Below are 20,184 nucleotides of genomic sequence, written 5' to 3'. Positions count from 1 at the left end.
GCTTGTTGCAACACCTTGATCGGTACTGCAGCATCCGCACTAACCAACGGAAAAATCCTCGCACAGATAACGTGGTAATCAAGCTGACGGTGATCACTGGAAATAGATGTAGCTAAGCAAGTGTGGGGACCGTTGTACCTCCTAACCTCCCAAGTGCCCTTCCGTGCACGGAGCGAAATCCGAATCAGCCAACTACAACTTTTGCCGAAATCCTTGCACTTTCCATGATACTTCAAATGGTCCGATTCTAACACTCGGTACTCAACACCTCGACGGATGCTATAGTCCTTCACACTAAGAACAGCTTCTTCTTTACTCTGGAAGGATTGCCCAATCTGAAATTCGGTTGACGAACCACCTACTGTAGCAATTCCCGCCGGATGTTCACCCAGAGCCTCCAAGTTTAGCGTCGAGAAGTGTGGAGGGTAATGCTGTGTGCCGGAACTTGAAGGACCTTGTTGTGCATGTGGATTAGCACCGGTGTCATCGTCGCTGTCCCCAAAGATATTTACAGGCTCCTGGTCAGAGTCATCGTCCCGCATTGCATTCTCTACTCGATCAGGTTCCCCGAATTCTTGATGTTCATCATCTGTGGCACGACCTGATTCCCCCAGAAATGCCTGCTGCAGGACCCCTTCATTAGGGGAACGTACAGTAGGAACTGCCACTGCTGGTACCAGATCAGCCGCAAAGGAAGGAGAGGCAACCTGCGGAACAGAAGACCGGTTCGCTGGCGCCGAGCAAGACGCACCGCCTGCGGCAGTCGAGCTATGAACAGGAGCCGATGCCCCAGAACTATCCAGAGTTACCTCCAACTTCGCATACAACTCGTGTATTCTGACCTCAGGAAAACTCCTTACGCAATGAAATAGAACCCTAATATCTTCGTCCGCCGCTAACACGAATGTATCATACATCACACCGCTGGAAACTATAGCGATGGGAATCTTGTAGAAGATCTTCTTCACAACCTTGCTCCCAAAAACCCCAAGCTTCTGCAAGATGGTGCTCTTCAAATCTGACAAACTGTTTGACGAACTAACAAATACACTCAACGGTTCTCTATCAGTGAACTTCACACCATATTTTTTGCTTTTTTTTATTTTTCCAGAGCAATGCACTAAGACAAGAACACACTCTTCCTCACTTGACATTGTGATAATGATCTCCTCAGCAACTACATTCTCACTCGAATATATATAGATTTTCATTATACATAAACCGTTCTAGGTTACAGGGTTTTATGCCCATTGAATGGCCTTCATAAACCGTGGTTGCCAGCCACGTTTTATGCTTTTTCTTCTTCATAAACCGTGGCTACCTCCAGCAGTTTCTGGGTTTCACTAATAAAGAGTAAACCGTGGCTGCCTACCACGGTTTACGTTGTGCATCTCCAACATATAAAACCTCCCTGCCAGCCACGGTTTATGTGTATCTATAAACCGTGGTTGGCTCCCACGGTTTACATAGAAAACGAATTAAGACATTCAGGTATCAATATCTCTATTGTTGTAATCTGGTAAACAAATCTCTTCTTTATTTTAATTTGGTCATTTGCCCTATAAAATATATATATTTTTTGATTTATTATTTTAAGTTAATTAACTACTAAAAAGTCATACTAATTTCACTAATTAACTAATTTTTTAATTTTTTAACCAATTTGTCACAACTGATTTTTTATTTAAATAGAATTAATTTAATGATTAATTCTTGATTAACCTGATTGACCGTTCAATCAGGTTTTCAGAACTATAATTTAATTTGGATATCATCATCGCCCAAATTCAAGTATATATACATGCATGCATTATTTTTAATCATAATACAAATATAAATTGATAAATAATTAATTACTTTTAAGCATCAGCATAATCATATAGGTTATGTGCTAAAGCTAACGAGCATCTTTTGGTAAAAACTTTAATTTCAGATCAACTGTTCATTATATCCCTACTTTAGATATTTAAATTACTATAAACTTCCGTGCAAGATAACTTAAACAAGTTAGGTTAGTTGTTTCTAGGATAATGCTAAAACTTCCTAAGTACCTTTTCTAAGTGGCCTAAGTTTTGTTCCTATGACTAGCCACTAATTTACTTTTCAATGAGAAAGAACATTCACATGTTTTGTTTTCCTTTTTTATTTATTTATTTATTTTTTTTTTGAAATCAAGTATACTTAGTTTGAAACAGTTTCAGTTTTGTTGCTAAAGAAAAACAACACCTAACAATGTATCAATGATTGGTGTGTAATAATATATAAAATTATTGAATCAAATTTTAAGTAAATTAGTCAACCTTGATTGAATCCGAGTTCATACTTAGAACTTGTTGTTTTGATACCTTTCTTCTTTTAATTATATATTTAGAAAATAACTTCATTATTATAGTATAAAGCAGGCAAATATTAAAATTATCAAATACCAAAATAAATTAAAAAAAAAAGGTGTGAATTGAAAAGCTAAAACCGTGAGTCTCATCCTACAAGTAGGAACATGATTAGTAATGATTTCAACTTTCAAGCATCATTGATTGAATTGAATTATGTTTTTTTTTTCCCTGCCACAATTTAACAACATTTTCACCCACCTTAGACCAATAACCAAAGATAAGAACAAAAACGAGTGACTGTGATAAACCAAACTTTTAAAATTAAAATGGCAGCATTTTCTTGGCACCCAATTTGGTAAAAACCACTTTCTCATAACAACCAACCCTACACCCTAAGAAAAGACAAAATATCTGTTTTGGTGTCAACTTAGGGAAATATTTTGCTCTAAAAATATTTTTATAATAATTTTCTTATTAGAAAAATATTAGATGATCAATATTTTCTTTTATATTATTAGTCTTATATTTAAGTAGATACTAACCACCTTTTTTTATTTCATTAAAAATATTAGTCCCTAAAATTTGGAAAAAAAATTTATGGTGTTCTAATTATCAGAGGTAAATATTATTATGAAAGAATTAAAAGATGGTAAAATTAATTTCCAATAAAATAAAATAAGCAATTTTAATTTTACTTATCTATTTTTAACATTATAAATATTTTTAAAACACATTAAATATGATATAAAACAAAACATACAAATAATTCTCCTCTTTTTTTTGTTGGACTTGAATATGATTTTTGGGGTTTCTTTGGACTTAAATATTTGAAGTACAACCTTTTGCAAAGAAAATCAATTGGACTTGAGTTTTAAAACAGATAAAAGCCCATGTTTGATACATTGTTAAACCATAACCATACAATAAAAAAATCATACAATAAAAAACAATAGAACTATGGCCTTAGGGCCCACAAAGTCCCAAAAAAAGAAAAAGAAAAAACGAGTAAGTCCCGATAAAATATTGGTGGATGACCATGAAAAAGAGAAAGAGATGAGAATTTTAGAAAGGAATTAGAGTTTTTATAAAATTAAAACGAGTGTTTTTAAAATTATAAAAATAAAAAATATATATAATTTTTATAATTATGATAATTGTTAACTGACACTTCAACATTTAACCATAACTTCAACTAACTCAATTGACGGATGGTCAATTTTGTCAAAATTAATTTTTTTAAGAACTTTTTTGTCGATAACATTTTTAGGTACCATTTTATCTTTTGCACTGAAACGAACTTGAAGTTTAGACTTATAACTAACCAGCATAGCATCTCCATTAACAATCCATCTCAAAAGCTTAGCTTCAGGAGGATCATAATGTTCAGTAATAGTTTAAACAATACTATCCTCTAAGGGCAAGATTGATTCTGAACAAGAATTACAACTAATTATGTTAATTACATCCAATCATATATGTGACATTGATCAAATCAACCCAACATGCTTGATTTGGAGCATTTTTCATCCCAAGTGATATTCTGAGGGATTGGCAACTTCAAACTAGGTAAAATTATTGAACTTCTTTTAGTCTTGTGCTGTTAAATAGATGGCAGGTAAGACAGTTCGGAACAACAATGATTTCAAGAATTTAAAAATGAAATGGCATGAATATGGAAACATATAGATGCTAAGTTAACTGATTAATATTCCAAAATAGAAGAGATCTTAGATCCACCAATGTTTAAATATAGGACCATCGTCGGCAAAGCCTCCACAGAGATCATCGTGCATCACCGACTCGAATTGTGAAGTTCCCAAATCTAATTCCAATGGCTGAGAATGATTAATTGTTTCCTAAGTTTCCCCACCAAATATGTATACTTTTGTCTAAAATGAACCAAAGATAACTAAACTAAAAACTCGAAAGGAAGGACCTTGCATGTAAAGTAATTGCCAAAAAGCTTGTAAGTAAAATTTGCCAACCTAGTTCAATCCAGAAACCAATTCCTTTCGCTTCAGCTCTAAAGCAAGACGTTCGTTCTCAAGCTTCATCCTTTCATTCTCCAGCTTCAACTTCTCCAACTCCCGATCTTTCTTCTTACTGAACTTCTGCCACTTGAATCTCTGCTTCTCTACTTCCAACATCTCAATCTGTATCTGTAATTTCTGTTCTTCTAACTGAATTGCGCGAGACTCAACCCATTGCTTCTGTAACCATGCTGCTCTCAAGTTTTCAGGTAAAGCTTGATTTACATCTGATTGGACCATCTGTCCATGAGTGTGCAAACTTTTGTTATATTCTTGACAATTTAGAGAATTCCCAAAAGCAGAAGAATCTTCTTGTCCTTGTCCTTGTCCTTGTTTTAATTTCTTCATAGGTCCGACTAATGCCCCGTGGATTCCTCTGCAATCCCCATGGGAAGCATGATTCTCTTCAAATTCATCATGATCATCAGTTTCCATATCTTGATCATCTTCGTCATGATCATCTCTACTTCGGAGAGCTAGCTGCAGCGATCGTTGCAATGCAATGTCATGGGGTAAATGCAATCTATTATTATTATGGTAAGAACACATCTCCTCATAAAAAAGCTGTTTTGAGTTTAGTATTTTCCGAACATCATCCTTTTCTTTCTCAGAAAGATAGTCAATTACATCCAACAGCGCCGGATTTTCAACAACCTGACAAGAAGTACCCCTGCCAAGCATTTCATTAAGCCTTTTATAGCGTTTATTGAGATCATTGAATTTATCCTCACATTGCTGAGGGGAAACATGATAACCTCTTTCAGCCATGGCCTTGGAAATAGTCTTCCATTTGCCCTTTTTTTGAAGGACCATGAATTTTCTTCTTCCGGCACCATCAGAAGACGAATCCTCGCCTATATATGAAACAGCTGTTATCATAAGCTTCACCATCTTATCGGTCCACTTGATCCGTTGCCAAGGCGACCCCTTCTTCGTTCTGCCGGCTTCATGATGACCCTCACCACCATCTTCAGTCAAACTCGGCTCTTCTTCATCGCTTAATGAGTTTTTGTTTCTATCTCCCTTACCAAACTCAGCCATTGACATAGTCTGATCACACATGGTTCCCATTGTGAGTGGAAAATTCGAGGACTTCCCCGAAGACCCGTGGCAAGGATGATTTTGATGCTGGGTCATGGTATGCGGCGCATGCTGTGATTGGTGATGAAGCCGCATTGAAGCAGGCAAATCAAAACCACCAAAAGAAGCTCCACCTTGAACAGTACCACCCTGTGGCAAATTCCCTTCCATTGCTTCACAAAGAAACCACCCACCAGAATCAAACCAATGAACTCATTCCACCTTAAATCCTATAAATGCTGTTCATCAAACCTACAGATTAAAATCAACAATCCAATTTCAATGAAATCCACCAAGGTCCAAGCAAACCCTTTTCAATCCCACCTACAATCTTCTAGAATTTCAGCTAAAAACACACCACCTAAAATCCACCCCCCATAAAAAAAAAGGAACCCTTTTCCAAAACACCATTTCATATACCAGTATTTGCAGCCAACAAGAACTTAAATTTCACAAGCCAATACCAGTTCCACAAACACCCAGAAACAAAAACTAGAAGAAAAGGCTGAACAAAATAATAATAATAACAGCAAGAGCAAATAAATTAAAATAAAAGGGAAAAAATAGTGCAAAAACCTTTGAGAAGATGAAGAGTGAATGTGACTGTGGAAGTCGAGGTAGCTAGTTACGAAATGGAAAATCAGGTGAGAATCTGAGAAGCCCAGAAGCAAAGACAGAAGCTTTTTAAGTGAAAATGAAGGCACGTGAGTGAAAAAGGGTTTAGAAAACGCATATGAGACAAGAGAGAAGCAGCCCAAGACAAAGACGGGTTTTGTGGTAAGCAAGCAAGTTCCCTAGGTAACTGTTCTGTTCTATGCCTTGTAACTTTGTAACTTGGAACTTGGAACTATCTATCTATTAATCTATAGAAAAATTTTCAAATAGTGTGATACTCTTATTTCAGTAATTTTTAATTGTTAATTTTAATTATAAAATATATCGATATATTTAAAAATTTTCTTAATTTATACATGAATATAACTATGTAAGTGGACTGAAAAACTAGTAAAGTACATAAAAAAGGATTAATTTATGAATAGTTTTATAATTTTTTTTATGTATGAAACTATGAGTTTTGTTAACTTAATTTAATAGTAATTAAAATTATTTTTTATTTTATTAACACTCTCATTTTAAAAGAGTTTAATTTTTACTCAATTACCGAAAAAGGTAAAATACTATAAGAAGGAAGAGCTTAACTTTATTCTGAAATTGAAAAAAAAAAAGAAGCTAAGATGAAGAAGTAAATGACATGAATTTCTACAAAGAGAATTACTGAATTAGCTACATAAACATCATGTAGAGCACAACACTTATCTTTTTTAAAAAATTAAGTCATTTTTCAGAAGTCCAATAAATGTAGCCTATTATGATGTTCATTATTATAATTAAAAAAATTTATTTTTTCATTATTGTTTGGTAATCATTAAGTATATATATTTTTATAATATAATGGATAGATTTATTATTTCTTCTTATTTTTTATTGATACATCAATAATTTTAATATTAAAAAAAATATTTACATAAATAATACAGATAACATTATTCATTACTATCAAGAAGTTGTAGCCACCACTCTCCAATAGGAGAAACCATACTGCTCGCAGAGGTGTCATATGCATACAAGAACTTTTAGTATTACTTTCATAATAAGTCAAAGAGTTTAATTTTCATCTTAAAATATTTTACACTGTCATATAATTATAAACGTTTTTTTAATAATTATTTATATAATTAAAATAAAAAATAATTATTTTTATTAATATAATATTATGTAATTAGATGTATCTATAAAACAGTTTTATACTGATAGTTAGGGATAGTAAAGTGGGCCGGCCTGCTCTAATCTGCCCCGCCCCGCTTAGGTCCGTCCCGCCAACTAAAATAGGTTCAAAATATTAGCTTGCCCCACTTTATGGCGGATTAGTGGGTTGGTGGACTAACCCGCTTTACTCTTTTTTTTTGAAAAATAAAATTCATTAAAATTAACTAAAAAATAATAATTAAAAAATTAAATACAAATAAAAAATAGTCAAATTATAATATAATTTTTTACTATCTTTTTTTTTTTAATTTTTAACTTCAATAAAATTGTTCAAAATAATATTTATTAATAAAATTATCTTTATTTTAAAAAATAAATCACATCATTTCTTACAAATATTGTAAAATAAAATAAATAAAATTAATAACTAAAAGAAGAATAAAAAAATATTTAAAAATTATATAATTATTAATTTTATAATAATAATTATTTTTTTATTTATAAAAAAAGAAAAAAATAAAAATATGGTGGATTTTTGGGCATAGGCCCATTTTGATGAACCCAACCGTAAAAGGCCGTAACCCAAATAAAAACATATTCCTGCACCGTGCAGGAACCCTGCAGCACTGCACCGGAGATGAGAAAACAGCGATTCTACAAGCTCAAAACCTCAAAACCCATCGTCATTCTCATTTCTTCAATTTCTTCTTCCTCTTCTTCTTCTTCACATTGACACAAAATCGGAAACTTTGAAGGATGAAGTTCCAAATAGAGGACGTAACAGTGTACTTCCCCTACGACAACATCTACCCGGAGCAATACGCATACATGCTTGAGCTCAAGAGAGCGCTCGACGCAAAAGGACACTGCCTCCTCGAGATGCCCACCGGCACCGGCAAGACCATCGCACTCTTATCACTCATCACCAGCTACGTCCTCTCCAAGCCCCACGCGCCTCTCAAGCTTCTCTATTGCACGCGCACCGTTCACGAGATGGAGAAGACTCTTGCTGAACTCAAGCTTCTCCATGACTACCAGATTCGCCACCTTGGTCCCGCAGCTAAGATTCTTGCGCTTGGATTGTCCTCCAGGAAGAACCTCTGTGTCAATCAGAGGGTTCTTGCGGCGGAGAATAGGGATTCCGTTGATGCTGGCTGCCGGAAATTGACCGCCAGCTGGGTTAGGGCGCTTGCCGCCGAGAACACCTCCGTGCCTACCTGCGAGTTCTTCGAGCAGTACGAGAGGGCTGGCTCTGCTGCGGTGCTTCCGCCTGGTGTTTATACATTGCAGGTTCTTTTCTCTTTCCCCCTTAAAGGTTTGATTTTTGGATTTTGGATTGGCTTGTTTGTGATGTTTTGTGTTTTGAAGTGTTAGGTGTTAAATGACTGTGAAATGTACTTAGAGGAATTTAAGTTTGGTGGGGTGACATGATTGATTTTGAGCAGTTTTAGGATGCTGTTTCCTCTTTGAAATTTTTATTATATAACCTTTTGTAAACTGATAAAATTTCAATTTTTGATTGGTTTTGGATATTACCTGGTGCTGAGTTTTTTATGTTGCCTGAAAAGTTGGATTTTGATCGGTATGGAGTGTTCAATGATTCTAAAATGTTCGGGTGCTAGGTGATTTTGATTGTAAAGTTCAACTTTGATCATGTTTTGATGCTTACTGATCCGTTGGCTAAAAAGAATTTGATTTTTAGTGTTGCCTATTCTTATTAATGTTCAGAATCTAAGTGGTGGCTGAGTTGAGTGAAGATTTCAATCTTTTGCATTTTCAGCTGTTCTGCAATATTGTGCTTTTTTTACTTACTTGACTTTCTGATGTGATTAATTGTGGATTTTTTTTCGTGCGGTTGTAGGATCTGAGAATATTTGGGAAGGAAAAGGGGTGGTGTCCTTATTTTTTGGCACGACATATGGTGCAGTTTGCCAATGTAGTGGTGTATAGCTATCAGTATTTGCTTGATCCTAAGGTAGCTGGCATAATATCTAAGGAAATGCAGAAAGAGTCAGTTGTTGTATTTGACGAGGCTCATAATATTGATAATGTGTGTATTGAAGCACTTAGTGTGAGTGTGAGGAGGCAGACTATTGAAGGTGCTAGAAGAAATCTCCATAGAATGAGCCAGGAAATTGACAAGTATGTACTGCTTCTAATTTCTACGTTTCTCCTGCTGTCTTGTTATATGGCTCCATTTTTTTTACATGACAAGATGAAGGGTTTTGTTTTGGTGATTGTTCAACTTCTGAATAATAGTATAGTGTCCAAAATATTTTTTCTGCTTTTCATTTGCTGGCTTGATTAATAAAAGTGAAGTATTTTGTATGCATTAAATTTTGCTATGGGTGCTTGAAATCCCTGCCCCTTGCCTTCAATTATTGTGCTATTGTTGCTTTAGTTGCCTTATCTAACCATAGCTGGCATTTGATATGGATTCACTTAACTATTTGAACTGGTAGGAAGGTTCAAGGCCACTGACGCCGGTAGACTTCGTGCTGAATACAACAGGCTTGTTGAGGGATTAGCACTAAGAGGAGACCTCCCAGGTATGTAGGAATGTGAGGCTTTTTATTTTTACCGTCTTAATGTCGCCACCAGTCATCACTAAACGAAACTTCTTTTCTTGGCATAGCCACGGATGCTTGGCTTGCAAATCCGGCACTGCCTGATGATATACTAAAGGAAGCTGTACCTGGAAATATACGCCGTGCTGAACATTTTATGCAAGTTTTACGTAGATTAGTTCAATATCTTGAAGGACGCTTGGAAACTGAGAATGTGGAGAAGGAAGGCCCTGTAGGCTTTGTTACCTCCATTCTTAACCATGCTGGAATTGACCAGAAAACACTGAAATTCTGTTATGACCGGCTGCATTCATTGATGATGACGTTGGAAATTACAGATACTGATGAGTTCCTACACATCCAAACTATATGTGATTTTGCCACACTTGTGGGCACATATGCTCGTGGTTTTTCCATCATAATTGAACCATTTGATGAAAGAATGCCGCATATTCCGGATCCTGTATTGCAGGTTAGCGATGTTCTGATATATTTCCACCCAATTACTGTTTTAAACCTATTAAAATTAGTACTATGGTTCGCGAGATTTATTTGGCTCTTATGTGGATCAATCACATTTTCATACTTTTGTTTATCTATGATGTTTCAGCTCTGTTGCCATGATGCTTCTCTTGCCATAAGGCCAGTGTTCGAGAGGTTTCAGTCAGTTGTGATTACATCAGGCACACTTAGCCCTATAGATCTGTATCCCCGGCTTCTGAATTTCAACCCTGTTGTTAGTCGAAGTTTTACAATGTCCTTAACAAGAGATTGTATATGCCCCATGGTTCTTACCCGTGGCAGGTATTCCTGTTATTCTAGTTTCGCTATTTAAAGAGGAGCTTGATGCATTTGTTCCTTCACCTGTTTTGTTATCTTCTTAATTGTTAATCTGGTTGTTGTTTCAGTGATCAGCTTCCAGTCAGTACCAAATTTGATATGAGAAGTGATCTGGGTGTAGTAAGGAATTATGGAAGGCTCCTGTTGGAGATGGCTTCAGTTGTTCCAGATGGGATCGTATGCTTCTTTGTCAGCTACTCATATATGGATGGGATAGTCAATACCTGGAATGAAACTGGAATCCTGAAGGTACATGATTACTTTATTTACCTGATTTCCTACGTCCTCTTGCTATTAATGTCCATTTAATTGTTTCGTCGAATCGTCGTTCTAAAAAGCATCTCGTTGGCAGGAAATAATGCAGCATAAGCTTGTCTTCATAGAAACCCAAGATGTAGTCGAAACCACATTAGCTCTTGACAACTATCGCAAGGCCTGTGATTGTGGAAGAGGCGCTATATTTTTTTCCGTTGCTAGGTAAGTTGTTGAAAACATACTCCGAAATCTGGTTCATCTGTGCTTATGACTGTAAGTGCTTGTTTCAGGGGAAAAGTTGCTGAAGGTATAGATTTTGATCGTCATTATGGGAGACTAGTAATCATGTTTGGTGTTCCTTTTCAGTATACATTAAGCAAGTGAGTCCTGTTTATTTAAGGTTCTGAATAAGAGTAGATTACAACACTCGGATTTTCCCTTTCTTTTTGCTTGTGGAAATTATGGAGCTTAGATTGCTTGTTTCACTTACTAGAGCACTAAACTTTCAGGATTTTGCTTGCACGCCTGGAATACCTGCGCGATACTTTTCAAATTAAGGAAGGAGATTTTCTTACTTTTGATGCCTTGGTATATTATCTCTCTCGTTCATAATTGTTGATGCTTACTGAACGTATTGAAAAACTGATCCTTGGTAACATTGTTTGTGCATGAATAGAGACAAGCTGCTCAGTGTGTGGGTCGGGTAATCCGTTCAAAGGCTGATTATGGAATGATGATTTTTGCAGACAAAAGGTTAGTATCCTTTCATCAACACATGAGATCATTTGCAGAAAATGAGAGGGTTCATGTAGGTTATTCTGCAGATTAAACATAGTACCTGTGATGAATGCATCACTTACATGGTTTTGGCTTCCTTTTGATTTTCTCTTTGATAGAGTTTCGCGAGTAAATGCTTGTTGGTTATAATTGTCTGCAGATATAGTCGTCACGACAAACGCTCCAAGTTACCTAGTTGGATACTCTCTCATCTACATGATGCCCACCTAAACTTGAGCACAGACATGGCTTTGCATACGGCACGCGAGGTATGCCTTCCTTGTCATGGTCAATTTGTATTTTTAATTGTGCAGTCAAGCTGATTTTGCACCAAAGTTTACAAAAGTTCTTTGTATATCTTAGCATGATTCACAATTAGAGTTATCATACTCACCAGTGATATAAATATCTGATAATATGATTGCGCAATGACAACTGATCCGCCGTATGCAGTTTCTTAGGAAAATGGCACAACCTTACGACAAGACCGGTGGCAGTACCGGCAGGAAGACACTGTTGTCTCAAGAAGACTTGGAGAAGACGGCTGATGGAAGCTTTGTTGAGTCGTTGTTTTGAGGCTTTTATTTGTTTTTTTGGCTCCCAAATTTTTTACTTTGAGTGGGGATGGGTAGCTCTTCCCTTTGGATGTAAAGAAAGTGCATATTGGCGAAAATGGTGCCATGCAGCATGGAAGGGACCCAAAACCTTAGATTTTATGTTCTGTTGAGGCTTGTAATGGGATTATTGGAAACTAGGTAACTCTATATTTACTATACATGCATTTTTACCATGAGTTCTGTTCTTTAACTCATCCTCTTATATTTACAGTTGATTAAAATTTAGTTGCTTCATCTGATAATGTTCATATGTAAATTTAAAACTTGCTTAAAACATAATGTGATTTTCAAATGTTAGGAATTGTGTGAAATTTGTTTTATTGTATTTTTGAAGTATATCAATAAATTAATGAATGTTGGATCAAACATTTGATTTCTTCTTTTTTCTTGAAAACAAAGAATTATAAGAGTTTTATAGAGAACTAATTGTGTATTACACTTTAGTAAAAATAATTAATTTTTATCAATTATATTATATGTACACAAAATATTTTTTTTTTCAAAGATAAATGTTATTTTATTAATATAAAATAAAAGTGTTTCCATAAGGAAGTACAAAAGAATCGGGTATTTCTATTTATTACCAACTGTGACTGAAAGACTAAGTTTAAAGAAGAGTAAAGTAAGAGTAAAGAAAATTAGCAGCATTTATCAGGTATGGCACAAAATTATCACCAACATATGTACACAAAATATTAAACACATATTAAAATATAAAATATATATCGAAAATAAAGTAAACAATACATATTTATACATAAGTATCTAATAATTAATATTTTGTATACGGATAATATTTTTAAATTTTATATTTACTACTTAAAAAAGTAATCTAAACATATGAATCTCATTAGAAGACTGTTAAAATCTTTACACATCAAAATCAACTAAACAAATTCTCAATACTCATAATTGTCATGGATTAATTACTAACATAAAAAAGATCAACTGCAGCTTAAAAAAGCACAAGGCCAACATTGTATGATTTATTTGTGGATTGGGCCATGGAAAATGGGCTGTTATAACATAGGCCCATTAGAATTCACAATAGTAATGGTCCTCCCTCGCTCGCTCCATTGACTGTGTGTGTGGGAGTCTCTCTGTCTTCGAAGAGAGAGAGAGAGAGAGAGAGAGAGCAATGGCTGCTGCAGAAGAAGAAAGCGCTGTGAAGGAGCCTTTGGATCTGATAAGGCTGAGCCTCGACGAGCGCATCTATGTCAAGCTCCGTTCCGACCGTGAACTTCGCGGCAAACTCCATGTATCTTCGTTTTCTATTCCATTACTCTCCGCACCTCTTTTCTTAGCTTCTTCTTTGCGTGCCCTACTTCACTTCAAATTTGCCTTCTTTACGATTTTAAGCTCGTAGCTTTCTGTTTGCTTTCACTGCGTTCATTCTTTTACTTGAGTAATAGCTTCACAATGAGAGTCGCAACAAAAAGGGGGAACTTTTTAGGGCTTTTAAATTAGTGATTTAAAATTTCAAATATCTCGTTTTGGATATTGTTCACGTTCCCTAATTAGTCCATTTTGGGTTTGCAAACATGAATTTTCAGGCTTACGATCAGCATCTTAATATGATCCTTGGTGATGTTGAAGAAATTGTTACTACTGTTGAAATTGATGATGAAACATACGAAGAAATTGTGAGGGTAAGTAAGAAGTTGTAATGAGCAAGGTTGTCGTCTATATCAGCACAAAACAAAACATAGAACTGTGCATCGTTACTGGAAAATTTGATTGATTACATACTACTGCTTAGTAAGAAAACATTATACTATATATTATACAGATTTAAGATATCATCAGAAACTTCGTTGAATGAAGTTTAACTTTGGGACCATTATTGGAATGTAGAAATGTCATCAATTTGTCTAAAGCCGATTTGTTTTGCTATTTTGGATTTTGTTCATATATATAGGGAATGCACAATTTCATTTCAACATAAGCAAACTAATGCATGTTTTATTTATTATTATTATTATTATTATTATTATTATTATTATTATTATTATTATTAAGAGGAAGATGCTTTCCTCTGAATGAGTTGTTTTTGCTTGTGATTTCAGACGACAAGGCGTACTGTTCCTTTCTTGTTTGTTAGGGGAGATGGAGTGATATTGGTTTCCCCGCCGCTGAGGACTGCATGACAATTGACATGGAGGGAATCTTTGTATTCATTTTAATGAAGATTATCAATCTTGCTGAAAATGTATTAGCTTGTTAAGATAGTGGTTATGATTAGATTAGTCCCTTAATTGCCGTGTTTGCTAGTGGTTCATTTCTGTTTGAGACAGATTTTAGTTTTATTGAGCATGAGAATCACAGCATGTACATGACTAGACTCTTGGTGGCAGTGCAGCATTGTCTTTACTTCTAAGTTGCTCTATAGATATGATTCTTGATAAGTCTCACTTCGTGAAAGAGTTGATACCATTATGAGAGAAACTAGTATGCCTTAATGCTATAAGATTGAAACTATTACAACCAGTTGAAAGAAAAGGATGCAGTTATCCTTCTTTCATTAATATCCATGTTATCTCAATCAATTTATTCTTTATTCACAATTTGTTCTAAGATGCATGGATTGAGTGCATGGCGAAAGGACACTCTTTAGGGTGATTCCTACTTGGCCTCAGCAGCATAAAGAGCTTTGATTTCCTCAACATCATCGTAGCTTCCAAGGAATATGGGAGATCTCTCATGTAACTTCTTAGGAATCAAATCAAGTGCCTGTTAACATACATAGCCAATATGTTACTTCTTTGCAAATTAACTCCTTCACAAAACCATGCAGCAAAAATGGTGGGAGCGAGAAGAAAAAAAATATTTTTTTAAAAAGAAAAAGTTCTTAAAAACCAGTAAATTACCCGTTGTTTGCCAGTGAATGCTTGTCCCCCTGCTTGTTCCATCAAAAATGACATTGGAAATACCTCGTATAGTACACTACACACAAAACAAGCTAAATTAAGGTTCTTTCTTCATCTTGGTCGTCTTCTTCTTCGTTTGGCTCCATATATAGAACAAAAGTAAAAATATTAAATTATTAATAATTCAGGGGCAATAAAAAAAATTAGTAATGCAGGGCTTGACATACCGTAGTTTTCCATTGGGACTCTTTTTATCAGCAGGGTACAAAAAAATACCTCCATATAGCAATGTTCGATGAACATCAGCTACCATACTGTTAATGTATATAAAACTATGTTAGAAGAGAAGATGAGTGGCAATGAATAATCACACATGTTGAGAAACCATGATACCTTCCAATATATCTTAGAGACTTTGGTGATGAACCATCTTTGGGGAACTTGCATCTCTCCACATAACTTAAGGAAAAACATGATTTGCAATATTGTCAAAAGTTGCAGCATAGTTTCCGGAAGGGGAAAACTTTTTTACTATAAACATTTCAGAATTCAAACGTACAAGGCAGTAGGACCATCCCAGTTCTTAGCATTTCCTTCATTCACTGAATAAATCTTGCCTTTCTTTGGGATCTGCAGAGTAATAGTAGTAGCTTAGCTTGCATTGCATAACGTGTTTGAAGTTTGAACAGATTGAAATTTGTATCCAAATACATTGACTAACGAATTTATAAAAAAGTAACCAACAGATAAAAGTGAACATATTTGTCATCGATGAATGAGCAGAAATAGTAGTACTACCTTGATGTCAGGGTGAGTTAGTATGAACTCACCAAGTGATGGGTCAAGCGTGAAACCATTAACACCACTACCAGTGGTTAACACAAACTGCAAAAATCAAAATCATCATCATATCTCAAATTTTAGAATAATCAAAGAGTTGTTTAATTAGTGATGAATTAAGTGTATGATGATGATACCGTGCAAGAGCTTCCATACATACAATAACCAGCAGCCAACATGTTCTTGCCAGGTTGCAAAACATCTTCTAGTGTTGGTTCATTCACATCGTTCACCATATAAATCCCAAATATCTACATCAAGAAAACACAAACTTGAACACCACCTTATAAGTAACATAAAATATGTATTCTTTATTGGAATAATCATCCAACTTATCTGGTTTATTTGAGACGTTGACTTTAGACATGAAGATATATTTGTTTCCTATCTATAAGATAAGAATATAATTATATAAGATCTGAATTATTTGACACCTTATTAAATGGTAACAAGCCTAAACCATCCAGACAATAAAAAATATAATAATTCATGTGTGCATATCCTCTGTCAATTAGCATACACATTCCGTGTGGATGCAAAGTATACTAAATTCATACGTATAAAATTGATAAAATATAGAAAATTTAGTATATTAACCAATATTAACCAATTATAACTTTAATTTTTATGTCGAAGACAACCAATTATGTATTACCATATTAATAAAAATAATTAATATAAAAATATATTACTTAAAAAATAATTTAAATACATGAATCTACGTGCAAATGCATCAAAAATTAAACTCATCAATTATTAGACAAATGTTATTAACACTATCTATATATGTGGAATTGCAGGTAAGAAAGGAAGATGATAGGTACGGTGCCAATTGAAACGCCACAATCAATGTTAGAGGAACCATCCAAAGGATCAAAAACGACGCAGTACTTTCCACGCAAAGAAGGCTCCACGAAGGTTGCTTCCTCGTCTTCTTCCGAAACCAATATGCTCTGTTAAAGAAGAAAAAAGAACAATCGATGATGAACAGAGAGGCAAATAAATCAAATCAAATCACATGAATGAATGAGTGAATGAACTAACGAACGGATCTTACAGTTCGGCCACTGCTAATCAAGGCCTTGATGAAGACTTCATTGGAAAGCACATCCAGTTTCTTCTGCTCTTCACCCTTTCATGTTCAATTCAAAGCACCAAACGAACATAAATGAAATGAAATGAAATTCAAATCGAAATGAAAACGAAATGCAAATCCAGCCAAATTTATATATATTACCTGAACGTTAGTCTCTCCAGCAAGTCCAATGAGTTTGGCGAGACCAGCCTGCGATGCATGAAATGAAGTGAAATTACATGAAATGAAATGAAAGTGAATTAGGAAATGAATTTAATTAAGGTACCTTGTTAACAGAAGAGCAGACGAACTTGCAAGCAAGAACAATGTGACTGAGTAAGATGGTGAAGTCACCGCGCGATTCAGGGTGCTTTGACTGTTCGTTAAGCACGAATCGTGTTATGGTCATCAGGTCCGTACGGTGTGCATCTGCGCTGTGGTCCATTCTCTTCAAGCTTAGTGACTCAGATTTTGATGCTGCGATTGGGTTTTTTTGAGTTTTCAGTGATTCAAGTGACGGAAATTCAACGAAGAAGAAAAGGAGGGGGTTTATCTATCTGATCCCACTTTTTGACTCGTGGCAACACGCGCTAACTTCCATTATACTCTTTTCGATGTGCGTGCCACTGTCAGCACTCTCTCATCCTTGCATTCCTTCGTTATCATCATATCCCTTCCTTCCTACTCAGATTTTTGGGGAAAAAAAAAATTAAATAAGAAGAATTAATTAAGTGAAGTACGTATATCATGTCACGTTTTCCAAAATTAACGAATAAGAGAAGTTAGAGAGCAATTTTTAGGCAAATTTTAATAAAAGTGTTAGTTCTTAGATTTTTTTTAAAATTAAATTCTAAAATAATCTCTGATATTAAAAAAAAAAAGAAGAGTCTTGTGCGCAAATTTTTTTAATGCGAGAAAAAGACGTATATCACAGGATAATGTAAGAAGATAAATATTTTATGTTGTTATAAATTATACAAATTGGTGTTTTCGATTTTTTTGTATTGTTTTATTTTTTAAAACAAACAATCACATATTAGACGGTTAAATTTGTAGTTTAAAAAATAAAAAATATTTAATATTAAAATTGGATCTTTCAATTTTTATTTTTAAGAATAAAAAAATTTAAAAATACAACCCCGATTTGATCATGACTTTTTTCATACAAAAAAAATTTGCATGGTCCAAATTTTTTACACTGAAAATTGAACAAAAGCTATCCCACAGTCCCACACATTAATGTAACACCCGAAGAACCCATAATCATGCAGAAGACAATCGAGATTTTCATAACAAAAAAAATAAACCAATCTTGTGTAATAATAATAATAATAATAATAATAATAATAATAATAATAATAATAATAAAAGATGTATTTTATATAATATTTTAAATTTAGATGTCCTTCGTACATATGCGTAAAGACATCAGAATAAAAAAAAATTACCAATACACATTATTATTACTATTTGTATTTAAATTATGAAAGCTTAATAATATTAAAATATCAAAAAATGTAACCAAATCTCATTTAATTTAGGAAAATTGAGTAATATTGGAGCTAGTTTGTTTCATTTATGTCATTTGTCCTTATAAATTTAATTTAAAATTCGAAATATTAAAATATTCTTATGGCATTCTTATAAGATTATATAATATTGAAGTTAGAAATTTGAATTTAATTTAAAAAGAAAAAAAACGCTTGTAACTACATTTCGAATTCAAATCTAAATCCCTGCGGGGATGCTGTTATTTTTTACATAAAGGAGAGTAACACACTCATTTAACCCTACTAAAAAAAATCTCACCTCTTTATTAGTCTCTGATTTGGAGGTTAGAGTGTCATTCCAGTCCCATCGCCATATACACAATCAGATTCTGAATTTAGCATTGCGAGATATATATGGGTGGAGTTGATCAATGGGCAAGCATACATCAAGATTTGTTGAACCAAATTACAAAGCGGTTCTATTCATACGATGAATACCTTCAATTTCGATTCGTCTGCAAGCAATGGAACTTCAATCTTCCACAGAACCCCAGTGGCAACAAAGTTCCGTGGCTGCTATTGCCTATTGCTAATGCTGCTGCTAAGAGATCTTCCAAAAAACCTAAGATATATGAAGGTACCATTTCAAAATTAACTGAGAGACGAACCCGTATCTTTGAAGAGGAGGAGATTTACTATCTTACAATGCCAGAGTTGCAATACAACAAAATTTGTGGATCTTGTCATGGATGGATAATAATCGTATTATTATACGAAGGCACCATACAAATGTTAAATCCATTTACAAAGGTTAGCTTCGATCTTCCTCCAATTTCAACTCTTCCCAATGTAATTGATATTCATGGTGACAAATGCACTTTTAATTTTGAGAATAGGGTTGGCACTCTAGATACGATTTCAATGCATAAAATGAATGTTTGGAAGGTTATTACGAATTCAGCACCTAACAATGATCTTACAATGATTTTATGGCCGTGATCATATACGGATGTGGTATAAAATTGGCCTTTTACAAGCCCAATAATCCGAGATGGATCAAGTTTCCAACAAATCATAGGTCTATTGTAGATGTCATATTTTTTCAAGAGAAGATATATGCAGTGGGCTATGACTTCCAGATATATGAATTTGATACAAAGGAAAAATTAGAGCTAGTGAGAAGAATTTATGAAGGGACAACTCGTCATGGGTATGAGCCCTTAATTTTCCATTATAAATATTTGATTGGTTGTGATGATGGAAGATTATTGATGCTCGTACGACATATTGTTTCTAGGAAGCGAACATTGCGTCTGAATATGGAGACTATCGGATTCGATATTTATAAATTGAATAAAAATGCAAAAGTATGGTCAAAAATATATAACTTAGAGAATTACGTATTAATAGTTGGACTCAATTCTTCGATTCAGATATTGGCAAGCAATTGCAAAGGAAATAAGATCTATTTTAATGATAATGGATTAAATCCATCGAATTCGAATGGTGTTTGGCATCATGATATTGGCATATTCAATTTGGAAGATGGTAGCTGTAAAAGAGTATTATCAGCTCTTAATTTTTTTTGTTCTCCTATTTGGATATTACCCTAGCTTAATCTTTTTTTTTTTTCTGGACTTTTTATT

At 34.3% G+C, this 20,184-nt stretch overlaps 5 protein-coding genes across 5 annotated transcripts; 3 read left to right on the top strand and 2 right to left on the bottom strand.

The window, feature by feature from the left end:
- Positions 1-3,844: 3,844 nt before the first annotated feature.
- Positions 3,845-6,152, bottom strand: LOC130979911 (uncharacterized). Its single transcript, XM_057903456.1, has 2 exons — positions 6,020-6,152; positions 3,845-5,695 (listed from the first exon to the last, which is right to left on the bottom strand). The coding sequence occupies exon 2, from the start codon at positions 5,612-5,614 to the stop codon at positions 4,319-4,321; it is 1,296 nt and encodes a 431-aa protein (XP_057759439.1). The 5' UTR covers positions 5,615-5,695; positions 6,020-6,152; the 3' UTR covers positions 3,845-4,318.
- Positions 6,153-7,849: 1,697 nt separating this feature from the next.
- LOC130979318 (general transcription and DNA repair factor IIH helicase subunit XPD) lies at positions 7,850-12,503 on the top strand. Its single transcript, XM_057902736.1, has 12 exons — positions 7,850-8,500; positions 9,072-9,352; positions 9,677-9,759; positions 9,846-10,249; positions 10,388-10,581; positions 10,686-10,866; positions 10,970-11,094; positions 11,163-11,252; positions 11,382-11,460; positions 11,549-11,625; positions 11,810-11,918; positions 12,103-12,503. Exons 1-12 carry the CDS (start codon positions 7,967-7,969, stop codon positions 12,223-12,225), a joined length of 2,280 nt encoding a protein of 759 aa, XP_057758719.1. The 5' UTR covers positions 7,850-7,966; the 3' UTR covers positions 12,226-12,503.
- Positions 12,504-13,350: 847 nt separating this feature from the next.
- On the top strand, positions 13,351-14,677 carry LOC130981668 (sm-like protein LSM3A). Its single transcript, XM_057905299.1, has 3 exons — positions 13,351-13,524; positions 13,820-13,915; positions 14,333-14,677. Exons 1-3 carry the CDS (start codon positions 13,405-13,407, stop codon positions 14,411-14,413), a joined length of 297 nt encoding a protein of 98 aa, XP_057761282.1. The 5' UTR covers positions 13,351-13,404; the 3' UTR covers positions 14,414-14,677.
- A 1-nt stretch (position 14,678) lies between these two features.
- On the bottom strand, positions 14,679-17,747 carry LOC130981667 (fructose-1,6-bisphosphatase, cytosolic). Its single transcript, XM_057905298.1, has 11 exons — positions 17,335-17,747; positions 17,211-17,258; positions 17,031-17,105; positions 16,798-16,926; positions 16,111-16,224; positions 15,932-16,018; positions 15,693-15,763; positions 15,527-15,592; positions 15,361-15,447; positions 15,134-15,209; positions 14,679-14,996 (listed from the first exon to the last, which is right to left on the bottom strand). The coding sequence occupies exons 1-11, from the start codon at positions 17,491-17,493 to the stop codon at positions 14,889-14,891; spliced, it is 1,020 nt and encodes a 339-aa protein (XP_057761281.1). The 5' UTR covers positions 17,494-17,747; the 3' UTR covers positions 14,679-14,888.
- Positions 17,748-18,952: 1,205 nt separating this feature from the next.
- On the top strand, positions 18,953-19,537 carry LOC130981560 (putative F-box protein At4g22660). Its single transcript, XM_057905144.1, has one exon. The coding sequence runs from the start codon at positions 18,953-18,955 to the stop codon at positions 19,535-19,537; it is 585 nt and encodes a 194-aa protein (XP_057761127.1).
- Positions 19,538-20,184: the final 647 nt, after the last annotated feature.

Source organism: Arachis stenosperma, chromosome 5 (assembly GCF_014773155.1).
Source record: "Arachis stenosperma cultivar V10309 chromosome 5, arast.V10309.gnm1.PFL2, whole genome shotgun sequence".
NCBI classification, from domain to species: domain Eukaryota; kingdom Viridiplantae; phylum Streptophyta; class Magnoliopsida; order Fabales; family Fabaceae; genus Arachis; species Arachis stenosperma.
Note: the sequence above shows the minus strand (reverse complement) of the source record. Positions and strands in the feature narration are given on the sequence as shown.

Excerpts from the sequence above, each read along its gene's own strand:
- LOC130979911 (XM_057903456.1), bottom strand. The coding sequence starts at position 5,614 with ATGGAAGGGAATTTGCCACAGGGTGGTACTGTTCAAGGTGGAGCTTCT.
- LOC130979318 (XM_057902736.1), top strand. The coding sequence starts at position 7,967 with ATGAAGTTCCAAATAGAGGACGTAACAGTGTACTTCCCCTACGACAAC. Across the intron at positions 9,353-9,676 it reads ATGAGCCAGGAAATTGACAA|GTTCAAGGCCACTGACGCCG; the intron begins GTATGTACTGCT and ends ACTGGTAGGAAG. Across the intron at positions 11,626-11,809 it reads ATGATTTTTGCAGACAAAAG|ATATAGTCGTCACGACAAAC; the intron begins GTTAGTATCCTT and ends AATTGTCTGCAG.
- LOC130981668 (XM_057905299.1), top strand. The coding sequence starts at position 13,405 with ATGGCTGCTGCAGAAGAAGAAAGCGCTGTGAAGGAGCCTTTGGATCTG. Across the intron at positions 13,525-13,819 it reads AACTTCGCGGCAAACTCCAT|GCTTACGATCAGCATCTTAA; the intron begins GTATCTTCGTTT and ends ATGAATTTTCAG. Across the intron at positions 13,916-14,332 it reads CATACGAAGAAATTGTGAGG|ACGACAAGGCGTACTGTTCC; the intron begins GTAAGTAAGAAG and ends TTGTGATTTCAG.
- LOC130981667 (XM_057905298.1), bottom strand. The coding sequence starts at position 17,493 with ATGGACCACAGCGCAGATGCACACCGTACGGACCTGATGACCATAACA. Across the intron at positions 15,764-15,931 it reads TAACTCACCCTGACATCAAG|ATCCCAAAGAAAGGCAAGAT; the intron begins GTAGTACTACTA and ends ATTACTCTGCAG. Across the intron at positions 14,997-15,133 it reads CATTCACTGGCAAACAACGG|GCACTTGATTTGATTCCTAA; the intron begins GTAATTTACTGG and ends GTATGTTAACAG.
- LOC130981560 (XM_057905144.1), top strand. The coding sequence starts at position 18,953 with ATGGGTGGAGTTGATCAATGGGCAAGCATACATCAAGATTTGTTGAAC.